The sequence below is a fragment of the Bacillus rossius genome, chromosome 2, assembly GCF_032445375.1.
Source record: "Bacillus rossius redtenbacheri isolate Brsri chromosome 2, Brsri_v3, whole genome shotgun sequence".
In the NCBI taxonomy this organism is placed as follows: domain Eukaryota; kingdom Metazoa; phylum Arthropoda; class Insecta; order Phasmatodea; family Bacillidae; genus Bacillus; species Bacillus rossius.
This window is the reverse complement of record NC_086331.1, coordinates 99,661,561-99,684,712: the sequence shown is the minus strand read 5'-3', so window position 1 is coordinate 99,684,712 and position 23,152 is coordinate 99,661,561. Positions and strand designations below refer to the sequence as shown.

Below are 23,152 nucleotides of genomic sequence, written 5' to 3'. Positions count from 1 at the left end.
AATACAAAGAAAATCATGAAAGAAGACTCTTATTATTTTAAAATATTTGTTTCCAGCTATTTTTAATCATGTGAATGACATAAGATATCTCTTTGTCACCTGTTTTCCATATTATTATTTGAATTTGTCTTTAAAACTTAAATAAAATTTTAAGTAACCACACGTTAAGTCCGATTTGTTTCGAGAAGAATTTTCTAATTACCAATAAAATTTTTTTGTACTACAGTAAAATAACCTATTTAGTACCGGTATACATATTTTTTATCATCATTCTATATTCATTTGCCTATCAAATAATATTTGAACCATGAATAAAATTTTAAATTCTTTTTTCCTTTAGCACTAAGACTTTGGATTTGTGCTTTGCAAAATAAAAATAAAAAATTGAACTTTGACTTACACTCCAATTATTGAACTCTGAGCACCCCTCGTTTAAGTAATAAATGTGACCCAAAAATAATGTGCTTATAATTTTGTAATGTTATAAAGTGAAAAACTAATAGTCAATTATAATTGTTATATGCTTAAAAAAAGGCTGAATAATACTTAAAGTTAGCAGCTATCAATTTCATAAAGTCTAAAAATGTCAAGAAGGTTAAGTACAGTAAAGTGGACAAGAGCTGCTTAGAATCACTTCAGTGCCTCAAAGATATTTAAAAAAATTAATAAAACTTACTATTTGATGAAATCACTAGAAAACAAAAAAAGAAGTGTCTTCATTGACTGCTTATATGCTTTTAGTCAACATATTTTGTAATCCAACCATTTTCAGCATTCACTCTCACTTCTAGTTTCTAACATTTTAAGATTTAGAAAAATATTTCTGGAATGAACTACAAAACAGTTACTATAGGCTGGCTATGTACAGAAAGCAAGCCTAAAGACACATCTACAACACATAAAAAATTGTTCAAAAACTTACAACATAGAGTTATTGTCTTATTAAGTGAAACTGTTATTGTCATTATTTCATATGCAACATATAAAACAATACAATTAAGCCAGTTAAATGTTTATCACACATCACCACCAGGATGAGCTGAGACCACTGCAGCAGTTACAAAATGCAACAATCATAAAATTTAATGATTATCAGAAACAATATGCCTCATAAAATGTTCAGTTCAGAATACTGATATTCAATCTTTCTACGTACACTGCGGTTTCCAAATAGAAAAATTTTCAGTCAGGTGTATCTATTGACACAACTGGTACTACAGGCTTTAGAAGTTCTGTTTTCTTGATTCTTTTTTCGGATTTTGAGTCAATGCAAGGCGCAGTACTTGCATTTTCTGTTGTATTTTGTGCTCTACCATTCACTCCATCATTTTGTAAATTATATGCTATGTTTGCATACTCTTGAAGAAAGGGACATAAACTTAACAGAAAATGGCAGAAGTCTTTACGTATACCAAACCACCCTGCAACAACATTAATTATTACAGATATGAGTTTATAAATGCACACACACACTACAGATATTTTAAAATTAATGTTTAATTAAAAGTAATTTGTTACAATTATTAGCTATCTAAGTAATACAGTATATTTTAATTCTAACTGTGATCTTTTTTTATTCATAGCCATTGTTCACATTTTAATTTGTAATGCAGTTCAATGAACAATCTACAATTACTTAGTTCAAAGTTTAGTGAGTGGTCATGTTAAGAGGGGCATTTTCACATAGACTTGGAATGTTTCTTGCCCATATTAACCAGATGAGGGGTGAAATGGGAAGCAAGAGCAGTGATGTAATGTGTGAGGAGGGGTGATGATAATAGAGTAACTTCTAAACTCACTAGCTCACTACAACTTTCACAACGTTTTGATTTACTATTCGTGACTACTCACACACAAAATGCAAACACTAAGTTATAAATAAAGTTTAAAATACATTAAGTAAATACAGAAAAATTAAAAAAAAAATTTGTAAAATATTTTTATCTTAAATATTATGGTTTAAATATTTTTTAATGATTTTTAACTTACATCTGTTTCCTCCTTTTGCACCAAATGACATCAGGATAAGTGTGAAATAGGAGATGAATAATGGTGATACAACACCAACATAACTCAATGATATATCTTCATCAAGTTTATTAGTAAGAAGAACCTGAAAAAAAATATATATATATATAAAATGGTAAAACACTATACACTAGGGTCTCGATAATCTGAGCTCCGATAATCCGAGTTCCCAATAATCCGAGTCAGTTTCGGGGGTTATGAGAAAGAAAAAAATATGAATTTTGCAAACACACATACACGTAGGGACGGCCAGGGCTACGTTGAGGAGGAAGGCCTGATGGGGTGAGTTGGGTAAGTGACTGTACATAGCAGGTAGCCGCCCACCCCTGCAGAAGTCGCAAGCATCTATTTTTAGAACATTGGGGGAAACCCCTTTTCTCCGTCGGCCTAGATCCTCCGCCCCCTCGTCACTTCCCCGCGTTCCCTCCAGAGGGCAATTTTTAGTTCCCATAAGTTCTTCGCCGTGAGCACATCTATGTAGTTACGTCCCAGTTCTATTACGAACCAGTATGAGTAAAAGAAAACATACTGAAATATCATTAAGTGATAAATTAGAAGCGCTGACGCGGGTTGATAAAGGTGAGCCGCTGAAAACAATTGCGCGTGATTTAGGAGTGAGTGCTGTTACTGTGGGTGACTGGAGGCGCAACAGACAGAAATTGGAGTTATGGCAAACTCAAAAAAATCTTTCTCAGGCTACAACATCCAGATCTCGTATGAAAAAAAGTGAGTACGAAAAAACAAGTGAAGCTTTGTTTTCATGGTTTTTAGCACAGCGGCAAAAAGGTGTCCCTCTTTCTGGGCCTATATTACAAGAAAAAGCGCAGTATTTTCGTAATAAATTACAAGAAGGTGAAAGCAATTTTAATGCCAGTAAAGGATGGCTGGATAAATGGAAAAAAAGATACGGTGTGCGGCAATTGCATATCACAGGAGAAAAGCTTTCAGCTGATGCTGCTGGTGCTGAAAACTATGTTCAAAAATTTCAAAGCATGATCGAAGAAGGGGGCTACACACATGATCAATTATATAACTGTGACGAGACTGGGTTAAATTTTAAAATGCTACCTGACAAGAGTCTAGCATCCAAAGACGAGATTTCCGCTCCTGGGCATAAAAAGAGCAAGGAACGAATTACTGTTATGCCATGTTCCAATGCCTCTGGGACACATAAGCTTCGTCCCTTGGTGATAGGAAAATCAAAAAAACCTAGAGCTTTTAAAAATGTAAATATGAACGCACTACCCGTCGCATACAAAAATCAAAAGAACTCGTGGATGAATACGACCATTTTTAAAAATTGGTTCTTCGAGGAATTTGTTCCTTCAGTAGAAACTTTTTTAAAAGAACGGCAATTACCGAGAAAAGCACTGTTGGTTATTGACAACGCTCCATCCCATCCAAACGTAGAAGAGCTTTCAAGTGATGAAATTAAAACTGTTTTCCTGCCCCCAAATGTGACTAGCCTCATTCAACCTATGGACCAAGGCGTCATTGCGACAATAAAGAAAAAGTACAGACGCATGCTTCTGACATATATTTTGCAAGAAGAAGAAATTTCATTAGTAGATATGCTAAAAACAGTTAATATAAAAGACGTTATCTATTGGTTAGTTGATGCGTGGTCAGAAATTAAACAGGAAACTATACAGAAATCCTGGTCAAAACTTATAAAACCGAGAGTTTAACAAAGTGAAGAAGAAGAAACAGTTGAAGATGACTGTGATAATATGACTCTATTGAATTTAATGGTGGCAATCCCTGGCTGCGAAATGGAATCCAGTGCTGAAGAGGTTAAGAAGTGGTTAGACAGTGATGAAATTGAAGAATTGACAGATGAGAAAATTATTGAAATGGTCAACAACCGGGATGAGGACACCGAAAAAGACGAACAAGGGGAAGAAGAAACCAACAAAAAAATTAGCCATGCAGATGGGTTTCTACGTTTAGAAAAGGCACTCGAATACGTGGAGCAGCAAGATGACGTCACGCCAAATGACGTAATGTTTTTTAAGAAGTGGAGCACACGAGCAGCTGAGAAGCGAGGAGCATTAAAAAAACAAAAAACAATAATATATTATTTTAAAAAATAATAATTATGTATATATTTCTAATCTGCCTTTCAATATGTTTGTATTTTATTTTTATTAAAACATCGACATATGTATTAGAAATTGATTTTGCGTGTTTTTATTCGTATTTCCAATAATCCGAGGTTCTGATAATCCGAGTTGGCCCCGGTCCCATCCAGCTCGGATTATCGAGGTTCTAGTGTACTTTAAAAAAAGTAAATAGATTAAAAGTTTGACAAGGTATCTAAAATGCAAAAATTAATTTATTTCTTTTCATGATGAAAAATTCCAGTAAAATATTTATTTTTTTCTGAGAAAAAATTGAAACAAATGTAATTTCTTAGATAATTATAAATTTCTTTACAAAATAAGTCATAAAAAACAATACACTAAATTGTGTGATAATTAAAAACAAAAGTCTACTTGATAAAATGTGTGAAAGAATGAATTAAAAGCTGTTTGAAGTGACCAAAAACCATGAGAAAGTTACCAATTTCCAGGAGCATCCTGTGATATTACAGAGAAATATGCATCTAGATATAAAAAAAAATATACAAGTACTCTATTATCCTATTTCATTACAAATATACCATTATTTTTTATAAATATTATTATGTGTTATTTGAACAACTGTACAAGTTTTGCTCAAACAGCGATTTAGTTCTGAATGGTGGTGTAGTTGCTCATAACTGTTCATATACAAGCCTTGAATAGACCATCAGGATATATCTATGAGGCATTAATTATTATAACATGTTTTTCAGAAATTTGTATATGGTACACCCAGCAATTACTATTAGTAGGTTATTAAATGTGCCCTGAATTCAAAATGTTCGAGAACCACTGTATTAAGGGGATATAGTTCACTCCATCAAGGCTGATGCAAACATGCAGAGAATAATGTGATTTTTAATTTTTTCCTCAATTATTTTTGTCTAATTTAATTCTTCAAAGCACTTATGATTTGACTCACAGCCATTCAAATAGGCTAAATGGGAAGTGGGCGTGACTAAACTTAAAATAACCCGTTGATAAAGTAATAATTTTTCTCTCACAGCTTTAGTTTTGTAATCATTCTAAGCAGTTTTAAAATTCATATTACAAATTTACAGATCTATATTGTAACAGTGCAGAACCCAGCCCTTCAATAACTATTTTTTGCAATATGTTAAAAGAACTATTTTTTATAACTACACCAATCCCTCACTTAGCACGACTAATGGGGTCCTAAAAATGTTTGCGTTATGCAAAATCGCATTATCTGAAGCATTGGTCTCCATAAATAGCAAGGCTAATTTACATAATGTGTTCCAAAATGTGTAGGGAAATATTTTTATGTAATAAAAATGCGCAGAATAACACTCAACGATAAATATTTCACATCATTTATCTTTATAAACCTACCATTGAATACTTTATATGACATATACGACACCGCGTAACGGGAGATAATTATTGTCAGTCGACTGCTTGACTCGCCTGCCCAGACGTCAAATTCAACTCACATCGCTTACCTTTCCGCAAACTTTCCAAACCATCCTTTATTGGCAGTGAAACCAATATTACGGTCCTGATAATTACATTTTGATTTTTTCAAAAATTAAAGTGCTTATTTGTGTATCACAGCTTGGTTCACATTAATCCCGTCAGGCCCGTGATTTTATTTTTCATTGCACCATTCATTTAACAACCTTTTCTATGTGAATCATTTGTTCATTTCTGTTCCGGTATCTAATGTCAAATATATTCCCGCTAGTACAACCAACAGCATCAGACTAAAATAAACGTTTGATAGAGTCCTTATTTCGTACGATTGTGTGCACAGTTGACTTGCTTAAAACTAAAGTTCGACCAACATAAGTGTGGCCTTCATGACATCCTGCACGCTGTAATACTTCTAGTTTTGTCTCAAATACTTTAACACCATGCATTATGCTCTCACTTGGAAGACATGATTCCAACTACAGGTGCTTGCACACATACAGTTACCGGTAGACGAATGGGCAGACATTTCTTGTGTTTGTGCGTGCTGGCAAGACTGAAGTTCATCATGAACCTATCTGTGCCCGGGCGACAACGGTATGGCATAGCCGCAAACTAACTTACCATAGCTGATGTTAGTACAACAGCAGATAGCGTGGTCAGACCTGTGCGTACATCTCTTCCCCCCTCGTATACTTAAGGGGGTGCCTCCCATTTCAGGTCCAGATTTTATATTTACAGTAGTTACAGATAAACTTGTAGACTTTTTCAATTGTTTAACTTTCACGAAATGAAAAATATATACAGCGCGTACTTTTTGCATAATTAGCTGCCAAAATTACATTTTTAACGTTTTTGGGTTGTACAAATAGAATTTAATTTATTGAAAAAATGTAACTTTTTAGGTTCAACTGCAATGCCATTGGCTACTTCAAGAAATGGTTTGAATTTCTTTCAGAAAATACTAATTAATTTTACCTGGCATTTCAAAATTCTCAAATTGGTTACGATTTTGACAGCCAAGAAACATGAAATGAGTTTTTGTGATAAAAATGCAAACCATATTATGAAGTAGCCAGTGGCATTGCAGTTGAACCTAAAAAGTCTCAGTTCTGCAATAAATTAAATTCTCATTATTTGTACAACCCAAAAACGTTAAAAATGTAACTTCAGCTAATTATGCAAAAAGTATGCGCTGTGTAATTTTTTTCATTTCGTGAAAGTTAAACAATTGAAAAAATCTAAAAGTTTATCAGTGATTAATATCAATATAAAATCATGACCTGAAATGTGAGGCACGCCCTTAACTGTATGCCACGGCACAGCTGTTGTTTATAGAGTTGAAACAGACTTTGTGGCATCATGCCTGACTTTTTTTTGCCTGTGGCAAATTTGTGCTAACTGAAATTTACAAACGTGCTATTCAAGACTGGGGCAATAAAATTAACATTGTGCTAAATGAATTCGTACAATCTGAAGACGTGCTACGTAAGGGATTGGTGTACAGTAAATCAGCTTATTATTATGGTTCAAGGTCATGTTGCCCTAGTTTAAAAGGTATATATTTCATTTGTAAATGATTTTTATTTGATTTGTATTTTACTTAGATAATGCCATTTAATTCCTATATGAAATGTTTTAAACTAGTGACAATTTTATAGTTTGCATAAATATTATTTAGGTCTCTTATTTTATTATAATTATTCAGTATTATTTCTTTCATGTTTAGAATCATTCGTAAGTTATAGTACTGTTTCTAGAACATTGGACAGTTTTATTATGAAGGAAAGAAAGAAAAGCAGTAGATCAATTGCCAATCTCATTTTGCCCCATCATAACTATAAAACATTAATATGTTGCACAGCAAAATGTGATTACTGATCATTTATGACACATTAATATTATGACATTGGGGTTTTAATCAAGATGCCCAAAATTGGCCGCCATAAGACAGAAATTAGATTTTTCTTTGAGAGCTGTTTTTAGTAATATTTTAACTTATTTCCTCCAAAAATGTTTTATAAATAAAAATTTTTATAAGATATTATAATCTCAGTCACACAATTATGAGATTCTATGCTCTAGGTTTTATGTTTTTTTCACTAGGTATTTTGGCACGTTATTGGTCGAATGGATAGATGCATTAAATTATAACATTTAAACTGTAATTGTATGGTAAAGTTTAACTGTGTGAATCAACAAAGTATACATTGATATGTTTACCTGTCAAGACCTAACCCGAATTGTGCTTTGCATGCTAATAATTTGGTCTATGTAGATGGAAAAAAGTAGGCCTGGTTTTTAAAGAGTTAATTAATTTCTCTACAAAAAATCGAAAAACAAAAATAAACTTACATATAGGCCTACAGCTTAGCTCTAACGTTAATGAATTTAAATTTTTTTGGTTAGGTTCCGGCCTATCTAAAATGATCACTTTAATGACTTGTATACACATATCGATATTGTTAAAATTAATCAAAAGAATATTATTGGTGTACATTTGTATATGTGGGTTATATGTATATATAATGGGTTTTATATTTTCTATATACAGCGGGAAAATACAGTCTAGAAGTACTGATAGTGATTGAAGTGGTGAATTACAGGAAAATTATATTGCTAAGTTAAGGACATACAAAAATAACTTATGATTAAAATTATGTATAGTTATAAATTCCTTGGTTTCCCTTCTCACTAGAACCATTCTTGTAGATTTTGGTGTGGAGTCAGAATCCTCCTTATAGCAAATCAAGCGAAAACTTTATGCCATACAGAACAATTTACAATGTAAAAATACACAGTTAATACAGACCCTGTTTCCAAACAACTCAACTAACTTAAGGTTCAGAGGATATCACTGTGAACTAATATCAAAACCTAGCCACGCTGGACAACTGACGATTCCTCGAGGATATTTCGGCACTAAGAATTCAACTAGGATTTGTTTATGTATCATAAGGAACAGAAAGCCAAATTAGACCACATAATCGTTGGATTGACTTCCAATTCATCCTCTGTGATTCATACACAAATTTAATGTTATTGCCAAACTCCTTTTATTTGATTACAAATGCTAGGATAATGTACAAAGAATTAAAAAACCCATATCAACTATGGTGTTGCATCATTAAATCCAAAAATTTTTTTTTTCACAAACTAAGTTTCCAGAATTAATACATATATTAATCTTATTTATATAATTACATATTAAAAGCACACTCTCTCTTAGGGAATGGTAATAGGCTAGGTACGTTTGTAGGAAAATAAAAATTACCTAGGTATCAGAGGTTATCAGTGTTGAATTTTTCAATTTACATTATTTCTTGTAATATTTTTCTTCAAATCTTTTCCCTCAAATATTGAACCCTTCAAAAACTAAGGATTTGATAGCATTTGAGGATAATTTTGACCCATTCCTATTTAATACATAATTATAATGTGATTATATATATATATATATATATATATATATATATATATATATATATGTATGTAAATTACCTAACCTAATCCAAACAAACCAACCTTTCACTTAAGTTATTGTTTATTTTTCAGAAGCCACTAATCTGCAGGATTACTGTCTCAAAATATTCTCATGTGATTTTTGAAATATTTTGACAAAAGTTAATTTGAATGCATTTTTTTTAAAGAAAGAAAAAGCCTTATAAGCCCCTTATTTATTATAAAAAAACATACGAGAACGCACAAATACTCAACCTTAGTTTTATAATTCATCTGACATGCAGACAAAATTTTTTTGTTGACAATTCTTACAAAACGTTTTATTTAAAGGAATGTTGTGTGTTTGAAGGGGAAACCTTTTTTTGTAGATTAAATAAAATCAATCACAGAAAAAGACTTAAAATATTTAAAGAGAATTGCTTTTGTAATACCTGCCTTTACACATTTGCTATTTTAACACTGGAAATGCTGCGGTCGATATTATACTTAAAAACTATTAAAAATAAAAATATGAAGTTTTTTCTGGTTGTTGATCAGCCGACAAGTGCATTACCATGGTAACTAGACAACAAGGCTTCCAAAAAATAACAAAAATTAAGATACTCTATGTAAAGTGTAACTCTTATGACAAGTAGAAATGTTGATTTCTTTGCTCCCCATCATAACAATAAGGCATCATAGACATAACACCTTCAGCTTAAAAATATCCGTCCATAGTGAACCTGCTGTGTGTGATGCCCTGGCGTTGAACTAGTAGACAGTATATCAGTAACAGAGACACAATGGCATATTCTGTATATATTCTTAATGTGTTAGGGCAAAGGTGCAGTTCTGTAAATATAAAATAGAATTTTCTCTGGAGGTTATTTTCTTAGCTAATCAGAAATTACTATGCAGCAATGTAATTTTTTTTTAGTACAGAAAGGTATCGTAGGATCTATATTGTAAGAAGTGTTGTGATTCACTAGTTTATAAGAGCTGTGATATGATTGGTCATTGAGACTCCTTGTGTGGATGCACAGTTGCGTCATCTCAAGAGTCTCCGCTCAGATGTTAACAGCTTAAGTCGCACCGGTCGGCGGCTCAGCCAAATAATCAAGCAACGTAATTCAGAGAAAACTATTTGGGCTGTGCTGGCTTTCTACATCCCTTTTCAAATTAATTTAAATTAGAATATTTTGACCACAGATGTCAGCATAGTCCCCAGACGGGGGCATTAATGAACTTGTGTAGTCTCAAGCATAGGCAAAAATCTGTAGGACTCCTGGGGGGTGGGGGGGGGGGGGAGATGGGGGAATAGTAAGATAACATTTATGATTACCATTTCACAGTTAAAATTTTGCAAGCGCAAGCATTGAATCCACACATGCATTTTTTAAAAGTTGATCACCCCCAAAAAATGTTTCTCCTTAGGTTTGGTTTTTCTACTAGTTCCACAAACAGACATTTCAGCAATTTTTCATCACACACTACACCTCTGCGTTTTTGCCATGTAATCACTTAGTTTTTTTTATACTGTATTTGGAAGGAAGCTTATAGTTGTGTTTGTAGTGGTATGGCACATTATCTATCAGAAGAAGGATGCAAGTTTGGTAAAACATGCTCAGACAGCCATTTTTCAAAATTAGTAGCAGTCATTTCCCTGTGATAATCTCAGACTACGTACCTGACTTGTACATCAATAATTCCCCCTGAGAGAAATCCACATATTGAACCAATAAACACCAGTATTTAGACTCTTGGTTACATTTTATTTAGTTATTACCGTTAAATCATTTTTTCATTTCTCAAATGTGAGATTTGTATCCACCCACAACTCATCAAGGTAAAACACTTCTGTAACATCAGACCTAAGTATCTAATTTGTATGAGGTACTACGAGTGTCATGCCACTATATCAGCTCATTCGATCAACCAACGCTGCTTGTCTTCACAACGTTTCCAGACAAAGCCAATGTTTCGCATAATCTCCTGAGCGATGAAAGGTTCCACTGCCAATCTATCTTTTCCTTAATGAGAGACAGTTTATTCACTGTGGAAACAACTTTCTTTACAAAATTGAAATCATGGATTGTATCTCATAAGACACGTTTATCGAAGCTTCAATCTCAATCTTTCATTTTTTTCGTGGCCTGCACATAAAAAAAGCTATAGCAAGCTTAGTAATAAAAAATAAACATACACATGTCTGTTCTATGTTGTAAACCTAACAAAACCAATGTTAAATACACTTTTTTTTAACATCACTGATGAACATTACACATGTATTACTTCGTTTTCCCTGGTGTTGTATAGGGTTCATTTGGCATTGCAATTTGTTTTTTTCCGAATACAATCACTGTTGCTTTGCTTACATCTGTATAATTTACAGCATGTTTCATTACTTTGTGAATAAGAATGGAAAGGCATTTTTCACGAGCTTATTGATCACAGATTGATATTACTTTACTAATTATTCCTCTCGCTTTGCTGTGAATCACCTTATTACTTTTCCTATGCTTTACATTTGACTCTATTACTTGTCGCACACTACTTACCATTATACTTCACAGGGTTAGTAACACAGAAAGGGAGACAGATCCCCCCACTGCATTACAATTCCTTCCCCTTCTTCCCCTTGTTCTTTCATCCTCTCTATGCCCTTCATCATCACTCTGACAGCTCGCAAGATTCCTGGCCCCTACAATTAACTTGCCCTTAAGGCTTCTGAACTTTCTCACCAGAATTGCTGCTGAGTGCTATCTTACAGGCATCTGAAATAATTCTGCTTAGTATAAGCAGAAATATTTCAGATGCCTATGTACTGTACCATTTTAATTAGGCTGAAGTAAATAGGCAATGAAGGAAGTGAATAGCTATTACAGAAAGGGTATCAAACAATTTTCTCATTCGACACGATGCTAGTTCACGGTCATTTACAATGGCAGAAGAGGGAAAGTTAAATAAACACTGCTCAAGACAATATCGCGAAAACTGTGCACACACAAATTCTGGATAAATGTTTTATATTTTTCAGTGTACCTTCCTCCAGCCAAATGCCAGCCAGTCAAGTCAATCGCCGGGCACCTGCCGGGCCAATGGGTGAGTGGAAAGTGGCATAATGGTGCGTGAAACAAGCAAGAGAGTGAAGCAGCCAGCAAGACATCCCCCTTGGATTTAAATTGTGAAAAATTTGACAGCTGAGATGGTGGAAGATAAGAAGGGTCAGACCAAAATGCTTCCTTACACGATAACAGAATGTTTATAAAATATAGAATGTCAATAGTAAGATAAACAATTATAATTTCTTATGATTATTTTTCAGGTAAATGAGTCTCACAGCCCTATTTTATATACAATTCCACAGTTTATCACCAGTGTAATATCTCGCTTCTACAGTATTGTCGGGGGCGTTAATTTTTCTAATGTCGCTCAATTTACATTTTAGGTTATCCATGGTTCAGACCATCCTTGGTGACTTTTCAAAATCAGAAGTTATATTCATTACAAGTTATGACATAACAAATAGCTACCAACCACTCAATCAGAAAATACATACATTTGGTGAGTTAAAGTACTAACTTTACAATGTTTAGGCATTTTATAATTTTCTTGGATGTTATATTATAAATAATGTACCTTACCTGGAAAATAAGTACTGGTATGACTAGGAAAGTATAACCAACAGCAGAATTGAAAGATGTTCTTCTCTGTTGTGGATTCACTTCAGGAGCACGAAGTAAAATTCCAGCAAAAATGATTGTGTATAGCACTCCAACTGAAGAAAGACACATGAGAATCCAAAGAGGCACAAATACAACTTCCCAGCTCCACGAGATGAAACCATCCAAACGAAGGGCCAGAAATATAAACTGAAGAATGTTCACAGAACAGAACAACTCCAACTAAAAAAAAAGTAAAAAACAAAACTGGTGTACATTATTTACTATATTTACATATTACAAGCATGTATTGTAAACTTTACTCTACAAATATGCCAAATGAGCTTATTGAATAGTAATGAAAATAAAGTCAAATTTGCATTAGCTGAACAACACAGTTGCATCTTGGTATTCACTAACAACTAGTAATGCTTTCCAAGACATAAAGAAGGTTTTTGAAACCACCGATATAATGATCATGTAATAAACGAAGTGGTAAAGTAAAAAGAGAGAGATATTGCCATTACCAACATGACATAATGTAATGATAAAGTTTACAGAACATGATGAACATTTACAGCATACTTTCTAACCAAAAATATTGGATTGTGACAAAGAGTAAACATTAAAAGACAATTTACAAAAAGAAAAAAAAATACATTTCTGTACTGTGCACTCCTAGCTTGCAGTTCAAAAAATTACAAAAAATAAAAATCTGCACCAACATATTTGATTATTAACACTAACAGAAGTGACATGAGCTGCAGACTACCATTGTATTTTGTAAGTAACTTGTTTTTACATTATAAAAAATTCTTTGAGAATATTTACAGCTGCTGTATGTAAATGTAACAAAGTATATTAACGAGCTCTACACATATAAACAATATGCATTATCACACACGTATAAACAGCCACCCATGAAGCCCACTTTTAGCACTGACATAAAATAGCATTAAAAATTTTAAATGTATGTATTTAGATATTTCAAAATAAAGGGCACAAAAACACAGCACTCACTTGTTTTGCTACACAAACATGCAGTTAAAAAGTAGAGCAACTATTTACATGTTGGATGTCACCATGTGTTTATGTCTAATTGCAAATCCAAAAAGAATAAAATAATATACATGTTAAAAAGCAAGAACGTGCTTTCCAATTTTTTTCATGTGAGCAAAAGAAGAAAGAACATAGAAATGGGGAAATAATAATGCACGCATACTTAGACAATTTTAGTATCAACCAGTAGCAGAACGACAGCTATGGTATGTCAATTTCGATGGAGGTGAAACAAATTATTCTATGTAATCACATGTCAATAAAGTTTAATAAAATATACATAGTAAATAATCAAATAAATATAATAAAAAACCAAAATCTACATTATAAACATGAGTGATTAGATACACCTGCAATTGAGCTTTAGCCTGGTGGCAAGAGTCCTCCCCGTACTTCACTCTTTCATTCCTTCTAGCATCTTCTGTAGGTCTTAGCACCCCTCACTACCAAAAACCCTCCCCTCTAGACCATTCCACTCCCACCCGGTCCTCACCAAACATGAGTGCATCCCTCTTTGCGTTCGCATCCACACCCTTTGTATCTTTCACTCATGGTCTCTCCTCCCTCTATTCCAACCTCTGTGCAACCTAGCTTCCAGCTTCCCCCAGTCCCCTTCCACAAGACCACCTTCGAAAGCCTTACCCACATTTTTACCCCCATCCTCCCCTATAATGTTTTCAACCCCAGCTCATTTCTCCACATACTCATAACCCATCTCACTGCCCTGCGCTGTACCTTATACAGCTCTCTGATTTCCATCACCAGATACAAGTCCCAAATCACTGTCACATAATCAATCATACTCCATTATACTCCGCATACTCACCAATGTAGGTAGAGTATGCATTTGCATTTTCCTTTACCTTCCTTCCTTTTCCCTTCATCAATCTGCGAATCAACCCCAGCCTCCTCCTCCCATTCTTTACTACCTACTATACCTGCTTCCCCCATCCCAGGTTTTTTTGTAGGGTTACCCCCACATACTTTCATCCTCTGCCTCCTATATCTCCTGATCTTGTTGTTAACCTAACCATCTTCATGTTGTTTACATTCCAAGCCATAACATTCTTAATTGACCAACACTCTAGCCTGTTAAAATCACCTTGTTGGTTTCCTCCTCCTACCACTGTTTCATACATCACACAGTCGTCCGCAAACATCCGCAGTTTACCTCCTATTTCTTCTTTAATAGTGTTCATCATATTAACCAATATAAATGGCGAAAATGACAAATTCTCAAAATACAAAAAAAAATTAAAAGTAACCTGAATTATACATTTAATATAGTCACAGGAAACACATTGCATGAATACAATTCTTTTTCTGATGAAAAATAAAAAAAACAACTGGTTATTGAGTGAAACAATGTAAATGTACACAAAGCACACATATTTTGTCAGTTAATGGTGGTGTTTTTTTTTTTAAATATAAAAACTGGTGGGCTGCAGACTCATGTAGCCTACAAGAATTAAGTGCAAATTCAGAAAAAAAACAAGGAGAAAACTTTCTATGACAATTTAATGGCACATATTTGCACATTTATTGTAGCCTAATAATATAAATCTAATCACAACTAGTAAGAACTATTAACACTTCCACACTTATTATTTAAGCTGAAAAATTATTACTTTGCTTGATTTTAAAGCTGTAAGAACTGGAGGGTGCAAAGGAGAACAGCTAAATGGGTGAAGGGAAAGTGGAGGAGAGTCAATAACAATGAAAAGGAAGAGTATTTTAATAGACCAACAGAGCTTATGAAGGAAATGGGGTGGAGTGCCTTAAGGACACAAGGCAGCTGGAGAGGCTAGCTAGGATGTATCAAATTGAGCAGGGTGGGACAGTTGGGGAAACTGGGACGAGTTGCAATGGGGAAGCCTAGAGGTTAGAGGGAGAACTTTAGGAAAGTTTTTTGAGAGAGCACGGAAAAGGAAAAAAAAAAAAAACTTGATGGTACCTAGTGAGAAAGATAGGGGAATAGAATGTTTTCGATGAGGAGTATGTGAAGGCAAGGAATGTGGCTCTATTCAGGAAAAGACTAAGAGGAAAAAAGGGTGAATGTGCCTAATTACCACGTTTTTGAATCAAATCTAAGATGCAAAAAAAAATTGACTAAGATGTGGAATTTAAAAAGGTTAAAGTAAGGGTTTTCTATTGCACAGAAATGCATAATATTACATGACCTCAAGGATTATGGTGGGCTCTGAAACACTTGATAGCCAACTAGGTGCTCATATGAGTTATGCAAGAGGCAGGGTGAAAATAATCGAATATCCTCTGTCACTAAGGAGACAAAGTATTATATGCATACTATTAGATGACAAGTAAAGAAGGAACACAAACTAAGAGAAAGGGTATTTATGTAGCTATCAGTAAAAGTTAAAAAAAGACTTTTATGTCTTCTTTTATGAAGCAAAAAAGATTTGCAGGGAAGCTATCATGAATCTAGCAGTGTCTTAACTACAAGAACTGTTGATTATTTATTAGTGGAATTTTCACTGCATTACGTTGATAGAAATTGACTGAAGTGATGGGTAGAATCAACATGGAATATATGTATGCATAGATTCTTCAAGGAAAAAATCTAGGTATTTTCTTATCCCACTTCTACACCAAAGATCAATACTCTATAAGTCCTTAATGTCACCTACAATAAATATCTCTCAAAATGCTAAACATTTTGTCACTAAAAGCAAATATAGCTTGCAAGCACATTAGATAACCTTTCAGGAGATAAAAAAAAGTGTCACAATGCATAGGAAGAAGAAGAAATTGTTTTTATTTCCTTTTTCTGCACCTATTTCTTCTAGGCAGTAGTGTCAGTTATATTAAAGAAAGAAAAATTATGTCTCGGATTCCAAGTGCTTTATATGATTTTGCCAATCACGAATTACTTTTATGGACAAGTTGGGGTTAAACAAATAAGTCCTTTAAATGCATGGCCACATAAACTACAAAATAAACTCACAGCAGTAGTTAGACAATCTAGTTAAAAATTTTATATGCCAGAAAATAGATATACAAAACAAAATATCTTAAATAAAAAGTTATAAAAACTATATTAGTTCAAATTTTATTATGTTAAAATAGTGACTTTCTATCCCTCTTAAGACTTAAAATATAGGGTACACTTAGAAAATTAAATGCATGATAAGTTTTGGAATTACTTAATACAACAATTTTAGTTTCGGTTAAGAAATTGAACAATGTATTGATTTAACACCTTGTGGACATTGAGGTCAATAAAGGTGGATTATAGGTGAAACAGTGAGTGAGATGGAGCAGTGATTGAATGCATTGGTAGGCCAGCTGAGCACCCAGAGAAAACTGACCGGTTGATGGCAATGTCCATAAAGTTTTCCATTAGCTGGATTTCTAGGTTTGACCCAGCCAAGACACGAACACGGATCACCATCGCAGGTGAGTGATTTGACATCTCAAAAACCTTAGTCCTTTCATTAAAGCAGAAAATTAATTAAAAAGTTATTGACATGTATACATCACATTGGCTGTATATATACAGCAATAAAAGATCAAAGAGATAAACATTACTGGAAAAGGAAATCAATTACATTATATTAAAAGTGAGCTCATACATACCTCAAACGAGCGATCATGTTTGACAGCCCAAATGCAGACTGCAATTGATACTATAGATATAAATATCAGTGGAATGAAAACCAATATCCACAGATGTCTTCCAGACTCCAATTTGTCACATGCCAATAACTCAAACATAAGAAGAATGAGATGAAGAGCAAGACTAATAAGCATTGCTTTGTAATGGACATATGCTTCTCCTTCCAACCTAGAACAATGAAGGCTATTCAATTTAAAGGCACAGATACAATGTACAAATCTTAGTAAATTTAAAACTCTACTAACCTGAAATGTGGATACCTCCACCAGACGTAACTTCCAACAAGAGCACCTAGGATAACCATAAACTTCCAGAACCATATTGGAATAAATATGGTCCAATAGCTCCAGGTAAGCTCACCATCCAAGCGCAGAGCGAATAAGGCAGTAAATATCATAAGACACACGTGGACTAAAAATTTGCTGAAAGTAAACAAAATTGTTTAAGATAATTAAAGTGACAGCTAGTAAAAACAAATATGCACACACACTGAAAGGCTACGCTAGGCTAGGCTGCAACACTAATGTAAAAATTTCTATCAGAATGCAAAACCATTTATATTTACTGGTTACTGTATGTTTACAATCTCATATATAGCTTATCTAAAAATATTATACCAACTATAGTAGGTCAACAACCAGTGAAGAAATTTTTTGGATCTAGATATCATGGATTTTAAATATTTAACTGTTTTGAAGATGCTGTAAAATTAAAATTAAAGTACCTAAATAATGTTAACTCAAAAAACCAAAGGCTGCAATAATGTTAAGATGATTAATGATTTGGTCAGTAGGCTATCAGCTTACAATCTATGTTCTTAAGACTGGCAAACATTTTGATTTGTGGGAAGTGGTAAGTAACTAATTAGTTATTTCTGATGTTCTAGGCCTTGGAAACAGTGATAGTTTTAGACTTTGCGGGATCATGAGCCATTTACTTTTGTACCGGCCAGGAGGCCTGGGATGTATGAAATATCCTCCAGAGGAGAGAATACATCTTCATGTTGGTATCTTTCCTGATCAATTACAGATACTCAGGTAAGTTTTATAAAGGCTAATGATTAATTTTAGGTGAAATTGCATCAAGGCTATAAAATCTTTGAAAGTTTTTCTACTATGAAATCATGAAAACCTAACTGAAATTATAAGGTACTGAACAGCAAAGAAATTACATGCTAATAACAATTTAAATCTTCCTTTTCCCATTAATGAGCATATTTTTCACAAAAATAGATGAACAAAGAAACAAAAATGAAAAAAAAAAAAAAACCTGTGCAGGGCCACGCTAGTCACCTGGCTCATCAAGTCCTATAGCTACCTCTGCTTGGAAATGTACCAACATTTTATACAGTGTTTGCATTCGCCTTAAACTTCACGTCAAAATCCACTACAAAGTTTCTGGCTTCAAAACACTACTTACAAATTAAGAATTTACAGTGTAATGTCAAGAAAACTTGTTCAATTCACCTCTATTATCTGCCAGGAAAGGAAACGGTAGATGTAAAGTAGATAATGTGTCAAAAGTTACTTTTAATGGAAAATTTTAATCATTTTACTAATAGCATGTAAAATGAGGTACCTATTAAATTATTAAAAAAGAATTTTGGTAGATATGTAGTTGAGCGGTATTTGCATATAAAAAAAAGTTAAAAATCCGGAAATACATTTATTAGACACTCTTCAACTTCCTCTTTTCATTAAAAGCGGCGGAGGTAAGAAATTCCAAATACTTTAGGAGATATCGAATTTTTAAATTTCATCATATGTAGTTGAGCGGTATTTGCGAAAAAAATTGTTAAAAGTCCGAAAATACCTTTATTAGATGCTCTTCAACTTCCTCTTTTCAATAAAAGCGGCGGAGATAAGAAATTCCAAATACTTTAGGAGATATCGCCGTTCTTATTTTGCATACAAGGCCTGTGTTTATCATTCGACCGTCGCCATTTTTTTATTTTGCCGTGTGTTTGTGAATGCCTAATTAATGAAAATGGTCAATTAGGTCAGGTCAGTTACATTATAAATACTTTGAAACTAAGCGTACATTAGAAATAATATGAAATTATTTCAATGGTTCTTTAGTTTTAAAGTATTTATAATGTAACTGACCTGACCTAACAAACCGGGACAAAGGATGAACAGTAACAACTCACGTAAAATTTTTTTGTTACTTATTACTTGCGCAACAATAAAAAATAAGACTTTAAAATTAGAAACGTTAAAAACTCGCCTAAGTTGGAGGCGGTAATTAAACACCGTTTTAAAACAATAGATGAACTAAATAATCACGTATTGGTTCATTTGAATTCTGGCCTATCACGATAAATCACGTGACATCATTATCCAATAAAAAAATAGATACTCGTAAACAAGAAACAATGCGGAATGCCACATGAATGCACTGGTATAATTGTGATGAAATTTAAAAATTCGATATCTCCTAAAGTATTTGGAATTTCTTATCTCCGCCACTTTTAATGAAAAGAGGAAGTTGAAGAGCATCTACTAAAGGTATTTTCGGATTTTTAACATTTTTTTTTCGCAAATACCGCTCAACTACATATGATGAAATTTAAAAATTCGATATCTCCTAAAGTATTTGGAATTTCTTACCTCCGCCGCTTTTAATGAAAAGAGGAAGTTAAAGAGCGTAGAATAAAAGTATTTTCGGATTATTAACATTTTTTTCCGCAAATACCACCCAACTACATATTTACCAGGATTTCATAAAATAATAACCTTCCAATAAACATTTAAGTATTAAAAAAAACAACATTCATTACATTTATTGGGGTAGGCAAAAAAAAAAAAAAGGTTTCTGTAAAAAATTTTCAGGTGGCCATGGGGAGTCACGCTGTCCAACTCGTACTTAAAAATGTATTTATTAATTTACCTAATAGGTGTTTTATAAATTTAATGTCTGATGTCACATCACAGAAAAAAAAAAAAGAGTAGTTTTCAAAGTACTTTCAAACTTAAAACAACTGCCTGATAAGGTAAATTAATATGTCAACAATACAAATTACACTAAAATAGCCAAAAAAAAATTTTACTTGCACACTCTTCATATACTAAAAGTAAAGGGTACTTGTAAACCCTTCTACAATCTAATTTTATTCTCAAAAAATATGTCTATTGAAATGAATTCATGTGCCAATAATACTCCTACTGATGTTACTACAAGAAGCCACTTAAACTAAACGATATATGCTTAACTTTAAAAACTAAACTGCACTTGGTGTTTCAAGCTTGATTTAATAGTAATGGGAAGCGGAAATTAGTGCCGGAGGGGTGGGATAGGAAAAATGGATGAAATGAAAACTTGGGAACATGATGCGGAAACATGCAATTAAAGCATTATTAGGACATATACCACTTCCACTTTTTGACATAATGATTTCCAGAAATTTTTCAAATCTGCCAGACTATTAATTTTTTTTTTAATCTTTTAATATGGTAATTTTCTTATGTTGCTGTTTTTCTGTATATAAAATAATAAAATTCTCCAAATGGTGTTATTCAGAACTACAGACATTCATTGTTTTACTCTGAAAACAGAATTCATAAATTCCTATTGAATTCTGAGAAATTACTGATTATTGTTTACATTACAAAGCCTGTGCACTGACGTGACCCGTGCCATTTTTTTATTTAACTGCATTGCCGATCCTGTGGTTCTCCATATGTAGGAATGCGTATATTTTATATTTGGATATTGTGACTCTCAGGAACGCAAATAATAATTTAAGTTACGTGATTCCCTACTGTGCATCCAAACCCAGGCATCAACCTATGACAGGGATTTTTATTAGAAGGTTTAAGGAGCATAGCGCTGACTTGTTATGTGCTATAGAATGTAACCTGACGTATTAAAATTAATAATTATGTTTGATACATGTAATGACAACTGCTTTAATATGTCAGGTTATGTTCTATTGCACATCAATTCTGCTAAAAAAAAAAAAAATACCTGTCAAGGGTTGATGATTGATTGATTGTTACACTTGAGATTGGGCTTCCGCCCGGTGGCAAGCAGTCTCCCGCCCCCTACTCGCTCAATTTCTGAAGACCTCTTCCTCAAGTCCTTTTCTCTTCTCACATCCAGTATCTTTCACTCTATCCTATTCCACTCCCTCCCCGTCCTCACTAGAAATACTTGCCTTCCTCTTACCATTCTTCTCCACTCTCTCTGAATCTGCCACCCATGATCCCTCCTCCCTCTATACACCTCTTTGTTCAACCGGTCTCCCAGCATCCCCAGCCCCCCTCGCCAATTGTCACCCTAAAAAAACTTCACCAATCTCTCTACTTTCCTCCTTGGGTTTGGATGCACAGTAGGGAATCGTGTAATTTTTTTAGTCATTATTATGGTCCATTGTGTTGACAATACACGAATGCAAAATATAAACCTTCTTACATATGGAAAACCACAGAATCGGGAACACAATTAAAGCACAACATGGCGACTGCTGCTTCACTGCAATGGCTATCTAACGTGACCAACAAGCTGTAATTTTCAGAAAAAGTAGGAATTAAGAAGCACTGTTTACAGAGTAGAGGAACACATTAAGAGTAAAAATTTTTTTTTTCAGAATTTTATTATTAACTTTTGGAAAAGCCACGACGTAAGAATATTACCTTAATTACTTTTAGAAGAGGAAATTCCTACTTCATTAAAAGAAAACTTTCTGAGTGGGTGGTGCAATTGTAAGACCTGAGACTCTCACATTCCAGAGGACACTGTTGAATCCTGATCTAGTATTTCCACACTGTTTTAACCACTTCTTTAAACAGTATAAGCTGCTGGAAAACTTCTTAGAGTACCACAACGCTATCTTACAGAAAGATCCGAAAACATGTTAGGAAGTGGTAAATGCAGTTTGGAATTTTTATTTATTTCGTAAAGAGGTTCTCGTTCAGAATTACCATCTCAGCCAACCAACAGCTGAACGTCATGCTTAAGTGATCCGCATCCGTGTTTTTCGTGGCGCGTCACTCATTTTATAACAAGATGTAATCATAAAAGAAAATTAAGTTAAGAATGTCTAACTGAAGACAAACACAACAAAGGAAACGAATTTCTCGAGCTTAACATATCTTCAATATCAATAACAAAATATAATTCAAAACTGCAACATAACCTAGCTTAAAATACTAAAATGTCTCAACCTCACCTAGGATTAAAATCCTGAAATAGAGTTTGAAGATTCATGTTCCTAAATCATTTTAACAGCATAACATTTGACTTGATTTAACTAAACGATATAATCGCCCATTCCACAACGTGAAAATAGCCAAACTAAAATGTAAACTAACACAGCACCCTAGACATTTTAAATGTTTCAAAATAAATTAAATACAAATATTCGACGCTTTGGAGTTGAAAACCACTGCGTTAGCGCTCATGGTGGGACTTTTGAGTAGCCTGATCGATTAGTATTTAAAAAAACAATTTACCATTTTAAATAGTAATTAAGAACATAAAAGAGGCTATATTAGAATCAACAGTTATTTCGAGCATAATACAATGCTATCGTTTGTAAATATAACTTCGTTCAATTTGGGCGCAAAACTTTAAACAGCATACATAGATTCAGAAGGCTGAATGCAAATGCCAGGGATATAGGTAGATATAAATAAGCTGGGGAAGGAACTGGGGAAGAAAACAAGGGAGACGAGAGATGCCTACATGGAACGGTTGATGAAAGAAGTAGTAAGGGTATTGGGTAGATTCATATCGCTATGTCATAAGACTGCAGGGAAAAGAATGATTAC

The 23,152-nt window shown here is 33.6% G+C and overlaps 1 protein-coding gene across 1 annotated transcript; it reads right to left on the bottom strand.

The window, feature by feature from the left end:
* Positions 1-715: 715 nt before the first annotated feature.
* On the bottom strand, positions 716-22,753 carry LOC134529510 (transmembrane protein 185B). The gene is made up of 6 exons (XM_063363669.1): positions 22,552-22,753; positions 17,627-17,803; positions 17,342-17,549; positions 12,668-12,928; positions 1,990-2,113; positions 716-1,421 (listed from the first exon to the last, which is right to left on the bottom strand). The coding sequence occupies exons 1-6, from the start codon at positions 22,587-22,589 to the stop codon at positions 1,183-1,185; spliced, it is 1,047 nt and encodes a 348-aa protein (XP_063219739.1). The 5' UTR covers positions 22,590-22,753; the 3' UTR covers positions 716-1,182.
* Between the last annotated feature and the right edge of the window lie 399 nt (positions 22,754-23,152).

Bases quoted from the DNA above. Each gene is read 5' to 3' on its own strand.
- LOC134529510 (XM_063363669.1), bottom strand. From the start codon at position 22,589: ATGAATCTTCAAACTCTATTTCAGGATTTTAATCCTAG. The intron at 17,804-22,551 runs GTGAGGTTGAGA...GTTTACTTTCAG, and splicing joins TTTCAGGATTTTAATCCTAG to CAAATTTTTAGTCCACGTGT. The intron at 1,422-1,989 runs GTAAGTTAAAAA...ATGTTGTTGCAG, and splicing joins TGCAAAAGGAGGAAACAGAT to GGTGGTTTGGTATACGTAAA.